We start from the raw sequence: 18,593 nt of genomic DNA on the forward strand, positions 1-18,593 counted from the left end.
GCTGAAATCTCTTGAGAGGTTTCTTTTTAAAACTCTTGCTATGAAAATATTCCTAGCATATTCGATTTCTGTTTGGCAGTACTTGTATTTTTTTCACAGTCATCCATAATATGAATGTTTGATGTGATACATTTCAGATCTAAAGTTTAAATTCCTGTTTTTGAATTTCATAATATAGGTTATTAATTTTAAGTTTATAATTCGTATTTGAATGGTGGATTAATTGAATGTGAGAAATTCTCGCGAAAGAGAATCTTTACTGTGATTCAGAACCTGATTTTTTATTTTGCAATTGAAGGCAATAAATGTAGGATGAAAGCAGAACGAATATTTTAAGTGTTTCAGTGTTATAACCATTTTCACCCCCCCTATATGACTTTACCAGATTTTACATTTCATTAAAATTCAAAACAAAATCAAGAATTCAGAAGCTCTGAATTTGAAGCAAATACTAAAATTTGTTGCAATTTGCTCGTGTTAATTGAGGCATATGAGGAAAATTAGTGACAATTTAAAAAAAGTTGTCCCTACATTTTATTAATAGCAAAATCCAAATCAACACTCAACAACACACTTTTGTTGAATAGCTTATCAACAAAAATTATTTGGTATAATTCAGTCCAGGGAATCGCAAGTTACAGCTGCTTGAGTTTGTTGGACCGACTTTCTTCAATATAGAGCCTTTTAAGTGATAAATTAACTTTTTTGTTGAATAAACACCCCCACGGAGTGGAAAAGTTTTGAAATTGGAAATCACATCTACTAAGAAAAGTTCCAATTTTTTATAAAAATTCGAGCTTTTGCGGGTATTTTGTAACGGATTTTTGCCGCTTAAGGGGGGGGGTGGGTGATCACCCCGATCACCCCCCCCCCCCCCCCCCCCATAGTACCGCGGCTGAGCCTAGGATGATTTAAGACTAAATTCCGCCGGAGGCGAGCCAAATTTCTGACTTGCTTGTTAACACTTATTTTCAACAAGTAATTTCCCGATACTACGGCCTTGATAAAGAGCAATTCATCTGAATATTTTAAAATCTGTTTATTCTTACTTTCAAAAGAGCTATCTAGAAACAGTTCCATTTATTGCGTCGTTCAAAAGCTACACATCAAGCAAAAGATGGCACTGTTTTTCGTAAATTTTTAAAACGGCTTCTTCAAAAGAGAGCACTGGAAATTTTAAACAAGTTTTTGGAGATATTTCGTTCGAGCTTGTACATCTGTTTATCTTTGCTTTTTGGCAAAGCTATAGGAAATACGAACGATTTCAAAATAAAATCTGATAATCAATTATCAACCTTGCTGAAGATTGTGAGTTATTTTGAATTGTGAGAAAAAGTCATAAAATGTATCTTTTGGTTTTTTTCCAATTCTGCTAAATATGACAGTTTTTACAGAATTATAATGAAGATTTAAACCAAATTGATTTCTTGATATTTTTTAAAGCTTAAGACAAATTAATTTACATTCTTCAACAAAGTTGTTAAATCACTTCGAATCTTTCATTAAAGAATACTCAAAGGTGTTTTTGTCAAGAATAGTTGTCATGTTAATTATTTAAATTTCTTAAAATTGTAAAGTTTTCCAAGCATTGTAGCTCTGAAACAAGCTTACCAGCGCGAAAACTTCGAATTTCAACTGCGTTAACAATATACCTTTGCCCACCACCGTTGCAAATATATTTGTTGAAAATGACACGATCTTTACACCTTATTGAATATCTAAATAGCCCGATTAGGCAAGTTTCGTTACTATCCATCATCAAAAAAGGCAGAATAACATCTCCGATAGACATTCATTGGTGATCTACTGCCTTGTAAAAGTTAATGCGCCACCTCCTCCAGCTAATCAGATAATTAAGCCGCGTTAAATTACCCATTGCGACATATGCGCTGCAACATGGCCGTTGCATACTGAATAAACCCCGTTTGCAGCGTCCAGCGAGAGTTCCTCAATCTCTAGAGAGCTAATCTGTATCTGTATACACTGAGGTTTTTTTTACGCGGTATTTGGTCCCGCGTAAAAAAAAACCCGCGTTAAAAAAAACCGCGTTAATTCGAAAATCCGCGTAAAAAAAAAACCGCGTTAATTCGAAAATCCGCGTAAAAAAAACCGCGTTAATTCGAAAATCCACGTAAAAAATCCATTTTAATTAAAAAATTCAAACAAAACAGCACGTTACTAAAAAAACGCGTAAGAACCATGATTATTTAAAAATTTGCGTACAATGATAGTTTATGTTTAAGATAAAAAACAAAATCAATTAGATTAATAGAATAGTAGAATATAGTGAGGCTTGTTTGACAGTGTGGAATTCAGATCGTCTCACGTCTCATGTCTCAGGTCTCATGTTCCATGTCTCAGGTCTTAGGTTTCATGTCTCAGGTCTCATGTTCCATGTCTCAGGTCTCATGTCTCATGGCTGATGTCTCATGTCTCAGGTCTCATGTCTCATGTCTCAGGTTTCAGGTCTCAGGTCTCATGTATCACGTTCTTAGTCTCAGAGCTAAGATTTTCCCAACTACAAAAAGATTCTAAGTGTTTTCCTTTGAAAAAGTCTTAGAATATTTTCTCTGAAAAACCGCGTTAATTTGAAAATCCGCGTAAAAAAAAACCGCGTTAATTCGAAAATCCGCGTAAAAAAAAACCGCGTTAATTCGAAAATCCGCGTAAAAAAAGCCGCGTAAAAAAAAACCGTGTAAAAAAAAACCGCGTAAAAAAAAACTTCAGTGAAATATAATCAACCCCAACAGCAGTATCAGCACTCAGCACTAGCAGTTAATAGACATCGAGGCAGACGAACGTGATAAACGGAGTCACTAGCCTAGTGTGCTGAAGTGATGTAACGTGTATCGTATCAGGCTCAATATCTGACATGGACATAGGCCCTCTCTAGAGTTGAAATGACGCAGCTCTAACTTTGCACCGACTACTGTAGAGAGGCATGAATCGGTGCGATCTGTTTTGATCTATTTCGTTGAACGGACTGCGGAGCAATATAAGAAGTTAATCTCTGATGAGGGTTCAATCGGGGTTTAATCGAAGGGGTGTTAGCCGGTTCAGATGACCTTGCTGTCGGAAGTGTGCTATAGAGTATAGACTGATTCATAGGCTTTTATTTGTGGTACAATTTCTCAATGATTGATATATTGGACTACGCACGTAACAGGTTAAAAAGAAGCAAAAATAGAAAGGTAGTAAAAACTGTCAAAAAATATGGACCGGATATCCTTGGTCCATAAATAAACCTATACCGTTAATTAACGGTATCGTTTGGAAATATTTTGTTTACAATGTGACTGAACTCAATGAGGAAATATACACAAATTGTTATCTGTTTCCCAAATAAAATAAAAACTATAATCAATCTACTGTTCCACAGAACAGAACGAGAGTTCCGATTTCCAACACAAGCCAGGGAATTCCGCTTGCTGGTCAATCATTACTGAACATCATGCCTAGGAACGAACGCCTAGGAACGTTCTAGAAAATTGACTCACGAATCGTTTGCCCATTTATTTCCGCCAGTCAGTGCTTCGAGTCGACCGGGTCTGACACGCGTCGGAAAAAGCGCGTCAACGTAACTTGGTCGGAGAGACTTAAAGCTTAAAATCGCTACTTACGGTAGCCCTTTCAATGTCATGTGGTTTCGCATTGCGGTGTAACTTTAATTGGAAAAGTGGCGTCTACCGTTTTTGTAAGGGTTGATGTTACGGTAAATGAGCCTGAGTATCTACTTAGCATAACACAATACCTACTAACATAAGTTGCATTCAACCTTCGCCGGTAATCTGTCAACGGTGACTACTCAGGAGCGAGGACAGAGGGCTTTTTCCATACGTTTCAGCTATGTATTTTTGGAGAAATCCAATAAATTGGTATGACGACACTTCAACTGTATTGCACCTTCTAAATACACCTTCTCAGTTTGTGTTATCTTTATTCTTAGACCAAGCGCGTGGAGCAACGAAAGCCTCACGATTGTAATTGGATTAGTGTTGATTTATCGAGCAGGATAGTTATGTCACACGGTTACCTTAACTTTGAAAGACTGTGTTGGATAAGAAAGCAGTAACTAGGGTTTAAATCATAAAATTATCATCATTTCATATTTTTTGCGGAAAAAATCGTCACTCAGATATGATAAACTAGAATTTTTTTCATGGTTGGATTTCGTTTTTTAACCATTTTTAGACCATTATTTTTCACACCGATTGTTTCGTTTAGTTGCAAGTTTTCCTATAGCACAAACACCACGTCTGATATTCTTGGAATCTGTTGTGTACGTTTATTAGTAAAAAAAATTGTGGGTACATATGTATATCATTTAACACTAGAATGACCGGCAAATTGAATATACCTATTCGGACCGTTACCAGTCAAAATGACTGGTAAAAGGGAAATTTTTTATATCATAATATTTGTAACTTTTTTCTTTTGAAATTTTTTTGTTATTCATTCGATAACATTTTCATTATAAAATGGAAATATTTTTTCACCATGGGTGCACGGAATCACCTCATTTTGGCATTGTTGACGAATGCGTGTATGTCATAAAATGAATATTTCAAATAATTATCAAAAAATTAAAACACATTAGCAATTTAATTATAAAATCATGTTAGATGGCTATGGGTATTGACCATGGGTGCACGGTTTCACTTCAATTTTGTTTTAGTAGATATTTTCTAGCACCCATCGCTCTGAAATTTTTCAACACGTTGCCTACAAATTATACCTGAAATTGTAAATTTTTAAGCATATTTTTTTAAAGTAGAGCAATTTACCATGGGTGCACGGATTCACCGCCATTCATTCAAAATTTGCATGGTAAAGGTAAAGAATAAAGACCTTTACAGATTCAAATGAAAATTTGTGTCATATACATGGTTTTTCACTATGGGTGCACGGATTCACCGCGTTTTAATCAAATATTGGACTTTTAGAAAAAATTTTAAAACCATTATTACAAATCTTAACTAAACCAAAGTCGAAACCATGTCTTTCATGTTGAGACATAATGATTTAAATAACGATTTTTATTTTTAGCCCCGTTTTTTTATTCCTGGAAAAGAAATATTTCAATTATATCTTGAAATATTAAATTTAATTATTTATTAATAAAAAAACAGGTTTTTGCAATCGTATATTTATCTGATGAGATCTGATCAACATTCAAGAAATTTGAAAACGGTTACCATGGACCGAGTGAATTTTAAGAATTATGTGCATCAAGATATGTGATGTGACGGAAAACAGTGAAAATAAAAATAATAAATCAACATTGTCAAATGTACACGTTGATTTGTTTTTCCATAATAGTTTTTCGATTGAATAATGTTATTATTATTATTATTATTATTATGTTTTTATTTATGTAACGTAAGATTACAATATCTTTTAAATTGTTACAATGCGGTTGTCTTCCTGATGTGAATTACTTAAAAACTAATCGTTCCTTTTTTGCTTCTAATTCTATCTGTGTCGTTTTACTCCATGTGTTCCTCTAGTAGCCCTCTCTTAAACTCTGATTTCTTATGAAGAAGTTTTAAATTAGTTGGAAGATTGTTCCAATTAACAATACCCCGAACAAAATATGATCTACCATAATATGATGAACTATGTGATGGAATTAGGATATTTCTAGTGCGTGAATTTCTAAGCGGAATGAGCAAGGGTTTCAGATAGTTGCATTTAAAATACCTATCATATCTAACTCAAAAATATTGTGTGTTCTGAAGCAAGTTGAAAACTATTTATTTATATATAATTAAAACGGCGAATTTACAGCCATTCCGTGCACCCACGTTGAAATATCTTATCGCCGATGTGGTCCATCAGATAGGCTGGCGCGAGTTTGGTCTAGGTATGCCAGGCGTACTGGGTTCGATTCCCGGTATCGACAAGAAAACTCTTGGGTTCAAACCCCATAAGTTGCCGACAGGTAAGATGTGTTTTCTTTTATAATAAGAATGTTCAATAAGAATGTACAATCAGTTGCTAGCTGGCCAGGTATATACACGGGTACACAATGTAAGTGAGCTTGCATTGGAAATTTGTCGAACCTAATAATCTAAGAATGCATGTGAATACATACTTGGGCAAAAACTGCGGTGAATCCGTGCACCCATGGTGGATAACCAACGTATAAAAAATAAAAAAAATAAATAGAAAATACACAGTTTTGTAGAGATTCAAAATTCATGAAAAGTCGTATTTTTTGCGAATTTTTAAAGCAAAGAATTTAAAAGATATTCAACAAGAAAAGTGTCCAACCAGTCATTTTGACATTTTTCTAATGTTAAACAAAACGGAGCTGCCCTAAAGTTTTATCAAAGCATAGTCTATCCATTTTACAAACTGAGTGTTGGTTATAAAACAAGTATAAGCATATAAATTAATCAAAAATTGTTCGTATGATAAGCATTCGAATCGATTCAAACCAAAAAAAAAAAAACAAAAAATTATGAGGCTTTTGTGTTTGATGTTATGTCATAGAAAATTGATAAATAAAATTTTAATTTTTTTTAAATTAAAACCACAAACACAAATTTATTTTTTAAGTACCTAAATGTACAATGTTAAGTGAGCGCCAATATGGTCTAGTGGATAGGCTGGCGCGAGTCTGGTATTGGTACGCCAGGCGTACTGGGTTCGATTCCCGGTATCGGCAAGAAAAACTTTTGGGTTCGAATCCCATAAGCGGGCCGACAGGTAAGATGTGTTTCATTATATAACTGACTATATAATTGGAATGTTCAATCAGTTGCCAGCTGGCCGGGTATATACACGGATGCCGGAATACCTGTAAGTAAACTAGCCCACCTGATTGATTCGTTCTTCCAAAATATACCTACATCAACACACGCAATACATTCACCACATAACAGTTCATACGAAGCCATGGGGTCCGGGTATGGAGCGCGCTGCATTGGAGATTTGTCGAACCTAATAATCTAAGGAATGCATGTGAACCCATACTTTGGCAGAAACTGCGGTGAATCCGTGCACCCATGGTGGATTACCAACATACATACATACATACCTAAATGTACAATGTTAAGTATTTAAAATATAAGTTATGACGCACTTGGTTTTTTATTTAAAAAAAAATGGTGTTCTTAAAACCCAAGCTTCTGTTGAGAAATTTGATAAGATATAAAGAAAATATGAAAAAATCAAACTTTATAAATGTATATTTTTTTGAACAAAGTTTTTAATTTTAGTTTCGATATTGCTCTGCCTATTTAAAAATCATTTCTTAATAAAATGGCTTGTGATATACAGTTGCGTTAAAAAAAAGAATGAAATCGCGTGAAGCTGCGCACCCACTACCATGTTGTAAATTGATAGAAACTTTATTCGTGCTTTGTTTCGGAAGAGAAAATGTTTCAACAGAGTTCGAAATAAGAAGAACAGAGATTCAGAAATGACCTGCTAATTATTCCGATAAACAAATTTGATATACAATTAAAGCGAGTATTCAATTTGCTCTTGTGTTTCAATACCAGCTCTGTTGGAACAATTTCTATTTCTAAACAAAGCAGGAATTAAGTTTCTATCAATTTACAACCTTCTTGGTAAGAGCATTTTGATTTTGTTAAAGGAAAAACCAAGAATACATAGATTACGATGTTTTCCATACAAACATCCGTCCAAAAAAAAATGAAATCGTCTGCTGGGCGATAATGAACCTGATTTTCTACCCGGCACCATTTTTGATCACGTTCATCGATTTTGAAGAAACTTAGCCTGGTATTAGATCAAACTTTTTTTTTTCAATGAAAATTGTCGAAGATACAGCAAGTTTAGTGAAGCAACTCCAAATTTCCATTTTTTAACGGAAATAGCTCTAACTTTGTTTCCCGTCATTGTAAAGACTTCAAATTTCGTAGAGTGTTAGTTGAGTATTTGAACTAGATTGTGTGAAATTTGTGTGAAAATTGTCAAAGTTGGAAGTGGGTGCGCAGCCTTACGCGATTTCATTCTTTTTTGAACGCAACTGTAGCTCAGTTGGCAGGTCAGTTGTGTGTAGATCTGATTTACACTCTATCGGTCGAACGGGAGACACACGTCTTTACTCCCTGAATGTTGTCCGTTGACTGACTCCTGCTCAGCTTAGTCGTCGTGTGTGTACGTGTGTATAGTAAGGACAAGCACGATGGAGGAAGATCGCTGACTCAGAAAGGCTTATAAGCCAGGAGAGTGCCGTGTTCACAATTATCGGTTACACATCTCCCCTCTATACACAAATCGAAACAGCAGAAACAAAAATGTTTTGGTTGCAAAATTTACTACTGAGAATGTGCAAAAACATGGATATTTTATGCCCTTCCTTCGACCAACGATTTTTGTAAATGTTGTGAACATCTAATTTTGTTCTTACTCATGCCAACATTTGAATAATTTGTTATCAGTGTGGTGTTCGGATAAGGTTGATGACTCGCTGGACTCCGTTCCCCGTTTAATCTTTGGTCTTTATTCTCACTCTGAATCAGTTTATTTGCTCTGCAGTTTTAGTAAAAATGTCGAATATTGTTTCTCGGTAGCACTCAAATATCTTGATGCGTTTATTTGAATGAACTCTCTAACAGAGTATTATCAGTATGCTTGAATAATGATGAAAACTGACGATCTTTCATTCAATCCAATGAATTGAGGTACAAGCTATGCCCTCTATACTGTCGAGCTTTGAAAAAAAAGACATTTGCTTTGGGCGACACCATCCAACGTAAATTCATAAAGTGAACCTTAAGATCACTTTTCTTGTTGGTCCTCCCGATCAAACGTAAATTCATAATGTGAACCTACAGTACACTTTTTTTGTTGGTCCTTCCGATCCAACGTAAAGTCAGTTTATTTTTATACGACCATCCTCAGCAACAATGTATTGTACATACAAGTATCTTCCACAATATTCAGGCCCTAGAAACGCTTACCAAATAGACGGATCAATCCGGAACGCACTCTCGAATGGTGCAGTAGAAGAAGAAAAAATGTTGTGTTTCCTGAAAGATTCTTATATAATTACGAATTGTAAAAAAAAGCCTTTTTCATAGAGACGAATCAGCCAAAGGCTGAAAGTCTCTCTAATAAAGACAATAAAAAAGCTGTCAAAAATCAACTTTGTTTTGCTTATTCAATAAACTTTTAATAAAAGAAACAGAAACATTAAAAGTACTAAAAAATATTACTAATTCCAATAAGTTTGGAGATCCGGATAATTAGGGTGGAGGCTTAGTATCAGTCACCTTCATTATTTGGCGTATTTCATAGAACATATTAAAACGCTACATTGAATTACAAACTAACTAATTACAAATCATGATGGAAAATTATGGAAAAATAATCTGGAAGCCTTCTTCTAGTGTAAATGAGATGAAAAAGTTGTAGGTAAAAATTTCAAATCTTTTGAATGAAATGAATCAATAAATCTTCTTTGAGTATGAATGTCGATAAAATTTTTTGGACAAAACGTAACATCTGTTGAACGAAAACTCTCGCATCATTTTGTAGAAAAACGTAACTTTAATGTCAAGTGTATATTTAAAAAAAATTGTTTCAATCTTCCTTCCGACTTTTCATGCGGTCATAATCGTGAACTGACGGTGCTGAGTTTGACAGAAATATTACAAAATCAATCCGAAAACTACCCCTTTTGATTTACTATCGATATCGAATTGTGAAAAGGGCCAATACGACAAGACCTCTGTTTTGAGAAAACCGCGTTTGAAGTTTCAGAAAATATAATCAATGGCGTATTTCACTGTTTCTTATCATTTTCCTAACTAAGTACCTAAACTCCTTGAAAATAAGCACAATTTCATTCCGCTATAGGTGAATACAAGTTTTTCGTGATTGTTGCGAGAAAAATGAATAAATAGGTTTTTTGGCCCTTTAGTTTTTTTTTTATTTTGCCTATTCGCCAAAATACGACCGCCGTTTTGAAATCCAGAATGACTGTTAGCATTTTGGATTACTTACCACAGATGCAATATTTCCACTAATTTTTGCGTTGCAAATCAGCTAAAAGTAATCTCATTGAACGTACATTTTAACACACAACTATCCAAAAACCCTTATTATTCGCGTACTTTTGCGCTGACAAATTGATACGAAAATATAAGAAGGCCCTTTTTTAATTCCGGAATTACTATTGGCCTTAATGTTCGCGCGATGAAATTTGGAGGAGTGAAAAACTTCGCCAGCTGAAAATAAACAAAATTTTAACCCCGGGATGAAAATGGCGCGAAGAGCATCGTGATTGCACACTCATAAAAAATGTATTCGTCTTTTTAAACAAATCAATGATAGTCACTAGATTTGTTTACAATTGGCGCATACGCCCTTTTCAAAAATCAATACAGATTTCTTTTCTAATCAATATGATGTTGTCTTTCAAATTTGTGTCTAGCTGTGTTTTCAAAATTTTCGGTTAGAGATTACCGCTTACATTCTAAGCGGATACAACCCAAAACCAAGTTGTAATGCCGCAAAATCGGATGAAACTGGCTCCCGACGAAAATAAGTTTGGAGGGGTTTTCCCAAACTTGAGAATCGAGCTCTTTCTCACACCCCAAAATCGAGAAAGCCATTCTGACGAGAAAACGATATTTATTTGCTGCTCATAGAATTTCAAATGGACATATATTTATTAAAAAAAGACAAATGCGTTGCTTGAAGTTTTTTTAATTCTTATTTTATTTAGTTTTTACCACTTTGTGTTTATTTGTGTGTTATCATGGTGAAATTTTTCGAGCTCTGTAATGAGAATGGAAAACAAAGAAAAAAGAAAATATTAGAATTAAAAAGATAAATCTATAAAAAAATATAATGATTAAGTACAAAACAAAAGTATGCGATATTGAGTTGTTAAAGAAATTGATAATATAAAATATTGATAATAATCTATTATATATTCTTACTTACAAATCTTCTGTTAACATTTTTTTCTAGACTTACCTATCTGTATTTGGGTGATATCCCCGTTCAATTTGTTGGTCCGTTCCTCCAATTTCCTACAATTCTTCCCAAATTTTAATAATTGATGTTGCTGGAAATAGAGAAAAATGGTTTTGAATTACACTTTCTACTAATTAATGACTGTATTCAATGTTTTATAAGTATACTTACGCTTACTACATACTCCTTTTTCATTGGAAAAAAAATTATACAAAAACAAACAGCGCGGCGGCAAGAAACGAAACAAATTCTGAACGATAAGTTTTTGGGGGCATCAGTTCAAACTGTGAACTTTGATTTTGGGGTGTTGACAGCAGCCCAAAATTAAGAACGGCAGCTAAACTTTGTTTTGATGCCCGGGCATTCTTAATTTTGGGTTGTTTTGATTCTGAGTGTAGAGACCGATAGCTTTTACGCATCAAGGTGAATAAACATCTCAAGATGAATAAATATTAAGACGTTTAAATCAAAATCTAAAAATGACAAAGCTTACCAGTTTAAGTTTAAGCTACTTGAAGGCAAGTGATAAATATGATAAGTTAGAACTTTTAAATTTTTAAGCAAAATTCAGGTATCAGGTATCCGGAAATTCTTATTCGGTTTTTTCAAAATCAGCCATTTCTATAACAAAAAGGCAAAAAATTCACCATGTGTTTTCTAACTGTCAAATTATTTGTATTTAAAAAAAACTATTTCAAATCTGTCCACGTGGACATCCGGGGAGGGGGGTAGGGGTTTGCCAATTGTCCACGCTTGTCCACGGAGGGGGAGGAGGGGGTCTAAAATCTCATTTACTGTCCACGTGGTATCTGAACGGCCCCTAAGGCGCTTGGGATCAGAGGGGTGCAAATGCCTGTAGAATAGTTTCGAGAAAACGCGCTTCAAAGTTGTGAAGGTGCTAAAGTTTTCATATATTTTGGGAATTCGAGCAGTTTTAATTCAATTGAAAAAGTTTTGCTCCAGATGTACATTGAAACATGAAGAATCGTTAGGTAGATATACTTAACTTAAAATTGATAATGGACATGCAACCCTCTGATCCTGAGGGCCTCAAATGTAAGTAAAATGTAGTTTAAAAATCTTGAATTTCTATTTTTCGAATGTTTGCAAGCAATATCCTTCCTGACGAAATCAAAGCGTTTAGAAGCAAACAGGTTGATTCATGTGAGAGTTCAACTTTTTTCCTTAATAAATGTATAGTTTATGTTGTTTTTCGAGGTAAATTTTTGGTCTTTAAAAAATAGGGACATTTTCCAAGGGTAAGCCAGTCTAGGACAAAAAGCTAGAAACTCTTTCGAATTGTAAAGATTGAAAGAAAAAGTTAAAGAGGAATAGTGCGTCAGCCTAAAGAATTTAATGAAGGTAAAATTAATTTTTTTTCGTAATAAAAATTTTATAAGGGAACATCCATAAATGACGTAGCATTTTGTGGGGAGAGGGGGGGGTTGACTTTGTGTGACGATGTGTGACGAGAGGGGGGGGGGGTAGGGTTTCAAGTAAAGCTACGTAGCTTTAATTAAATATCGAAAAAAAAAAAATCAAAATTGTTTTGAGTAATTTTTACTTGATTTTTTTTTTACTGATTGATATCCTTTTTAAACTTCCATTTATAACTTCTTTTCCTTTTTTTGTAATTTTTTGTATTATTCTTGAAAAATGCTGATAATAAAAGAAAAAAATTAATAACCGATTTTTAAAAATGGGGGGGGGGGGGGGTTATTATAGCTACTTTATTATCTAGGGGGGTCTATGACTTTGTGACGAAATGCTACGAGGGGGAAGGGGGGGGGGTACAAAAACTCAAGAAAAAAAGCTACGTCATTTATAGATGTTCCCTAAGTAATGTTAAAAAGTTTAGCCACTTAATTTATGCAGCATCATTGTCCATCTTTCGATTTTAAATTGTTATTCGGTCTTAACACATAAAGGATCGCGATGTTTTTTTTTTTCGACCACAAAGAAATCTAAACCAATAAACACCGAAATTCAGCATTTTATATTTCAGAATTCACTGGACCAAAAGTGACAGATTTAGTATCTTTGAGCCACCGAAAGTGTTGTGCTCAATTTCGTAAAGTTTCATGATTAATTTTATATCATTTGATTTTGTTCCGAACTGCCTTAGCAATTGATAAATTAGCATTTGTGGTGTGTGGTGTTTTGTTTCCTTTATGATCAAAAAAGCTCGTTAAAACCATCGAAATTGAGACTGATCAGTGATCAATGTTACATTTAAAGTAAATATAATAAATTTCTGCAACCATGTTTTACTGTCATAGGAGTCCAGTACTGGTTTTAAAAATACAAAACATGCCATATTCCCCTTAACAGAAAAAATAATCCCTTAATAGAAGTATGGAAAAAAAGTGATCCCCCCGGATTACGGTACCTCAATTGAGACACCCATTGTATACTATACCAGATTTATTTATTCTGATCATTGCCCTACAAGCTTCTAGAATGCATTTGGCTCGTTTCATACTGCAAATCATCGTTATTCAGCCTAATTCACTTAACTGAGTGCCCAGGGTACATGAACGCCAATTCAATTTTGATTTGTTGATTCAACACCTCGTCTAAGTAATTTGCATGATAGCTATTCCAATTGTCGATTGGTCATAGTTCAACGTTAGTCGAGCTATTTAATTGTGTTTAAATTGAAATTGACAAGTATGTGTTTTAGTATTCGTTTTTCTTCTAAGAAAAAGAGGAGAATAACATGATTTTTGTATTGCTTAATCGTGTGCAAAAAATATGGGTAGATATAACATAACTTTTTTTAAACGCACAATGCGTAAAAATATCAACTATATTTTTATTTTTCTGTAACACGTATCTCTTTTTTCAGGTTGGAAAACCACACCCAGAGCTGGACACCATCGCACGGCTGTTGCCATTCATCACCCACAAGGGCGACAAGGTAAGATGCTTTACAGTTAATCAAACAATTTTAAACCCATTTTGTAATAAAACATCTAAATTAGCATAACAAGGCCTTAGCAAATTTGAATTCCTTTTTTTGTCACTTGGAATTGAATCATCACGAGGAAGGAGATAGTAAAAAATAACGCCAATTTTCTTTAAACTTAAACATAAAGAACAAAATCTTGAATCTAGATCGAAAAATTGAATCTTGCTTTAGGTACATTAGGTACATTACATGTATTGCATAATGATAATTCAGTATTACTATTGTTGATAATTTAAACAGTTCCTTTAAAATATTCAAATCTGATAACTAGTCCATCAACGAGTTTATTTCCTTGTTGTATAAACGAGGCCTACATTTTTAACTAGAGCCAACTTTAGGAACTGAGAACAGACAAGATTAAGAACAGCGGTCCTAGATTAATAGCATCTTAGTTAGTAGTTTCGAGTTTTTTTTATCTGAAACTTACTGCACTCTAGACATTGATCTAGACTTTGATGAAGGAAATTAAAAAGTCTTCAAACAACTATAGTCAACCATGCCTTTGACGCCTACCTATTACGCTTATTGTTCTTATTTTTGATAAATTCAAAAAGAGCAAAACAGTTGGAATAATCCGACAAGCGTTACTTAAAATCATCTATGCCTCATTTAGCATTAGCATCATTTTTTGGATATCGTTGTTCACCTCCACTATCTACAGAACAATGAACGTTTGTCACAATGAAACATTCATGCAAGAGATAACACCGAAATTGACAAATTAGTCACTCTCTGAAACGAAATAACATTCTAGCGATAATATGTTATCTCCATAGGTCGACCATTGTGCTGTTCGCAGTCATTTTTCACATCTATTAGGCCATATATTTTTGTCCAAGATATCAACCTGTTGACTTTTTTCCAGCGTCGACGGAAGATAGAGCTGATGCATTTGTATGAACGTCCCGCGATAGTCGCATCAGATAGTGGGGGGTCGACCCGAAGCTATCTCATCCAGTCCAGGAGGAAGAATGGAGGTACGGGGATTGCACACCTTATTTGTCAAAGTATCTCCGATGAACCTCCACAATTGGCATGTGGCTTTCCCTTTTATGAAGAAAGAAGAGCGCGCGAGGGAGGCAATAATTTACATCGAGTCGGATGATGCAAATTTAACAGCCCGTGCCCGATAGAGTAATCACTTGAGAGAAGTTCGGTCACTCGGTGTATTTCTTTTTATTTTCTTCAACATTTCACAATCAAATGCATCTTTGTATCGAGAGAAGTGTTGCTAAAACAGGAATCCCCAGCAGTAGACGGTCAAGGTTCTCCAAGTGACAAACGCGCGCGACGAGTTGTTTTTATACTATGATGACACACTGTCGATTCTGCGTAACAGGCTCCATTATCCTGATTGACGGAAGGAGTGTGAAAACACGGCTAGTTGAAATAGTTTACTGGATCGAGGGGTTTCCGGGGGTTTGATACACCTGTTTGAAAATATTACTCTGAACTTCTTTTAGCCACCCAGAATAGTCACAATTAGTTCTGAAAAATAGAATTCTGATTTCACCATTTAAAGGGTGTCCACAATTACCACACACAAAATAACTATCAAACATCATTTTACCATTTTACTCATATTTTATTTACAGTCCATACGAAAATGCCCGCACCTTGGCCTCAACCCCGACCATAAGATTCTGTACAACCTGTAAATCAACCGTTTTTTGCATGTAAACCCATACTTTCTTCAGTTCCTCGACTGTCTCTACTACCTTAGGTCGTTTAAGAAGGTGGTGCTTCATAATCGCCCAGTACTTCTCGATGGGGCGGAGCTCCGGAGTGTTAAACATTTTCAGCATGAAATTGACCTTATTTTTCGCATACTACTTCAGCACGTCCTTGGAGTAATGGCTTGATGCCAAATCCGGCCAAAAGATTGTTGGGGCGTTGAAGGCCTTCAGGAGAGGAAGCAGATGCTTCTGAAGGCAATCTTTCCGTTCATCGTGTCCTTGGTCACGAAAGGTGCACTGCGCTTCACGCACGTGCAGATTGCTTGCCAAACCAGGAATTTATTCGCAAATTTGGACATCTTCTGAGTGCGGACATGCTCCGGAACGCTGAATTAATCATTGGCCGTGAAAAACAGGTTGTCGGGGATCTGTTAGGGGCCTTTTGTACTTTGAACGTTCGAAGCCAAGCCTTAATTTTGGCCTTCTGGATAATATTTCGGCTTAGATGCAGCTTTTTAGCCACATCCCGAATGAAGGCGTTCGGATTTCGGTTAAAGGCCCCAACTACGCGGTTGTGATTTTTGGTGTTTTACGGAATACTTTTTTCTTCACTTCTGGGCTTCCAATCGGTGGTCAATCGTTCATCGAACCGCTTAAACACTCGCGACACCGTGGAATTTGCGATTCCCAACGTTTTAACGATGGAACGTACGAGAGATCCTTATTCTCGTGATGAATGCGCAAGATTTTATCACGCACGAGCTGTTCTTTCGACTCCATTTCCATTTGCAGGATGTAAACAATGCACTATGAACTAAATCCACCCAAATTTTCATTGAATTCTACTCAACGGTTAGAAAGTTAGAGTACTTTCATTGTGTGGCAATTTCATCGTGGATAATCATATTCATATGATTATGAGTGATGAGTCAGAATTGTTCTAATGGAAAGATCAATACTGTTAAGCAATTATCTCAAACATAGGTGTTTCAGCGGTCACATTCTGTTAGTGTTCAAATTGAAAAACTCACCAAAGCAGTTTATATTTAAAATAATTGTTTACAAATGGTCTTCACAAATGCTAAGCCCTTCAGATCAAGGTTGCCGAAATCACAGAAAAATCTGTATTATCACAGAATTTTGAGAAAAATTTCGTCACAGAATCTGTGTCACAGATCACAGAATTTTTAAAATTTTCACAGAATTCACAGAATTTCTAAATTTTGTACAGATTTAAAAAATTATATTTTTTTTGTCATTTTCGACTTTTTATTTCTTACTATAATTTTTGAAAATAGGAAAACAAGGTAATGTAGATTGATATTATTCTGTTAAAACTGTAGGAAATTTCCATTTTGTTGAGGTTTGACATGATTTCCCTATGGCGGCATCCATAAATTACGTAACGCAAAAAATGCACTTTTTTGACCCCCTCCCCCCCGTATGTCACAGATCGTCACGCTTGGACGTACCCCCCTATGATAATTACGTAACGTTGATAATTACACCCCCCCCCCCATCTTTTCTTGTTTTTGAATAATGGTTTTCGATGGTAAGAAAAGTTTTCAATATAAAATTTATTAGCGTTCTTCGAAACGGAATTAATATCTATCTAAATCGTTTCATGGTACTCATTGATGATAACTCTCTGATAAAATAAAATGATTGTCTTATTACTAGTTATTCTGTGCTTGTTAACTGATGATCTACCTTGTTTAATTTATTTTGTTTAAGGAGCAAAATAAATTAAAGAATTATGTAAAATATATTACACTAAGTAATATTCGTCGGAATAAGCAAAATTTCATTTTTTTAAATTAGTTGAGAAAAAATAGTAAAATTTCCGTCTTCAGGTTGAAAAGTGTTCTTGGGGGTAAATGTACATATCTAACATTCGGTTTTCTAGCGATTATTTCTTGGATATCCAATACACAGTTGAAGGAGTCTATCTCAGAATCATTAAAAAGGGAAGGTTACAAACCAGTTTAATCATGTTGAAGCTTACAAATTTTAAGCTGATTCTGTTGGGCTTATCATTCTGCAAAAATTGCATGACATCATAATAGCTGCGATTAAACTGAAAATTTTTAAGGAAAAAATCGTTACGTAACGATGAGCATACCTCCCCCCCTCCCCTATGTCACAATTCGTAACGCTCAAGCTTACTCCCCCCCCCCCTAGGAGCGTTACGTAATTAATGGACGCCCCCTATGAACTTCATAAAAAAGCGTCACAGAAAACCGTCACAGAATTTTAGGTTCAAATCACAGAATTCGAGATTTTTTTTTTGTCAAAAACACAGAATTTTTTTTTCGGCAACCTTGCTTTAGATACGGATATATCATCTTAAAATGCGTTAGATACGAACAACTTTCGTAACCGATAAATAGTGCGCTAGCGTTTTGTTAACGAATTATTTTTGTCGCGGAATTTTTAGAAAGCTTGAGTTAAGAGAGTTTAAGAAAGTTCTGCTAATGTTTAGTCCCGCGAATCGCCTTTCAGTTTGCAAATCCAAATACTGTAGAAAAAAAAACAATATAATTTTCCGTGGTTTCAAACAAGAATCAAAAGTAGGGGGGATGAGGGCATAACGAGCACCCAGGGCCTAATAAGCACTCCTTTTTTCTACATAAGTACGTATTTTCTTAAACAAATTTTCATAAGGACTTGTTTCGTACTACCTATAGTATTAATTTTTCTGCAAAAAAGAAATACCCTTTTCATCTTTACAGAAATATTAAATAATAACGAGCTAGGTTCTCAAGTGACGAAAATATTATAATTTTTGAGCACCACCAAATAAGCTTTTATGACCTTTAAATCATCTTGATCTGAAATGTACGCACTGCAACATGATCTACACATTGTTTCTCAATTTTCAACATCATAAAATTTTTGATTTTTCACTTCAATCAATTTTAAAACGCATTTTTACTTTAATTTGTTCACTGGAGACGAACAGAGCACTATCAATGAAGGCAAGATGA

General features: G+C 34.8%; 1 protein-coding gene across 1 annotated transcript in view; it reads left to right on the forward strand.

Moving 5' to 3' along the window:
* The window catches only part of LOC129745745 (carbonic anhydrase 2), a 79,049-nt gene that overhangs the window by 54,280 nt on the left and 6,176 nt on the right, over positions 1 to 18,593 (forward strand). Inside the window, exon 3 of the mRNA XM_055739069.1 lies at positions 13,808 to 13,879. Coding sequence (XP_055595044.1) covers positions 13,808 to 13,879 — 72 coding nt within the window. The remainder of the gene's footprint in view (positions 1 to 13,807; positions 13,880 to 18,593) is intronic.

Source organism: Uranotaenia lowii, chromosome 2 (genome assembly GCF_029784155.1).
Source record: "Uranotaenia lowii strain MFRU-FL chromosome 2, ASM2978415v1, whole genome shotgun sequence".
NCBI lineage: Eukaryota > Metazoa > Arthropoda > Insecta > Diptera > Culicidae > Uranotaenia > Uranotaenia lowii.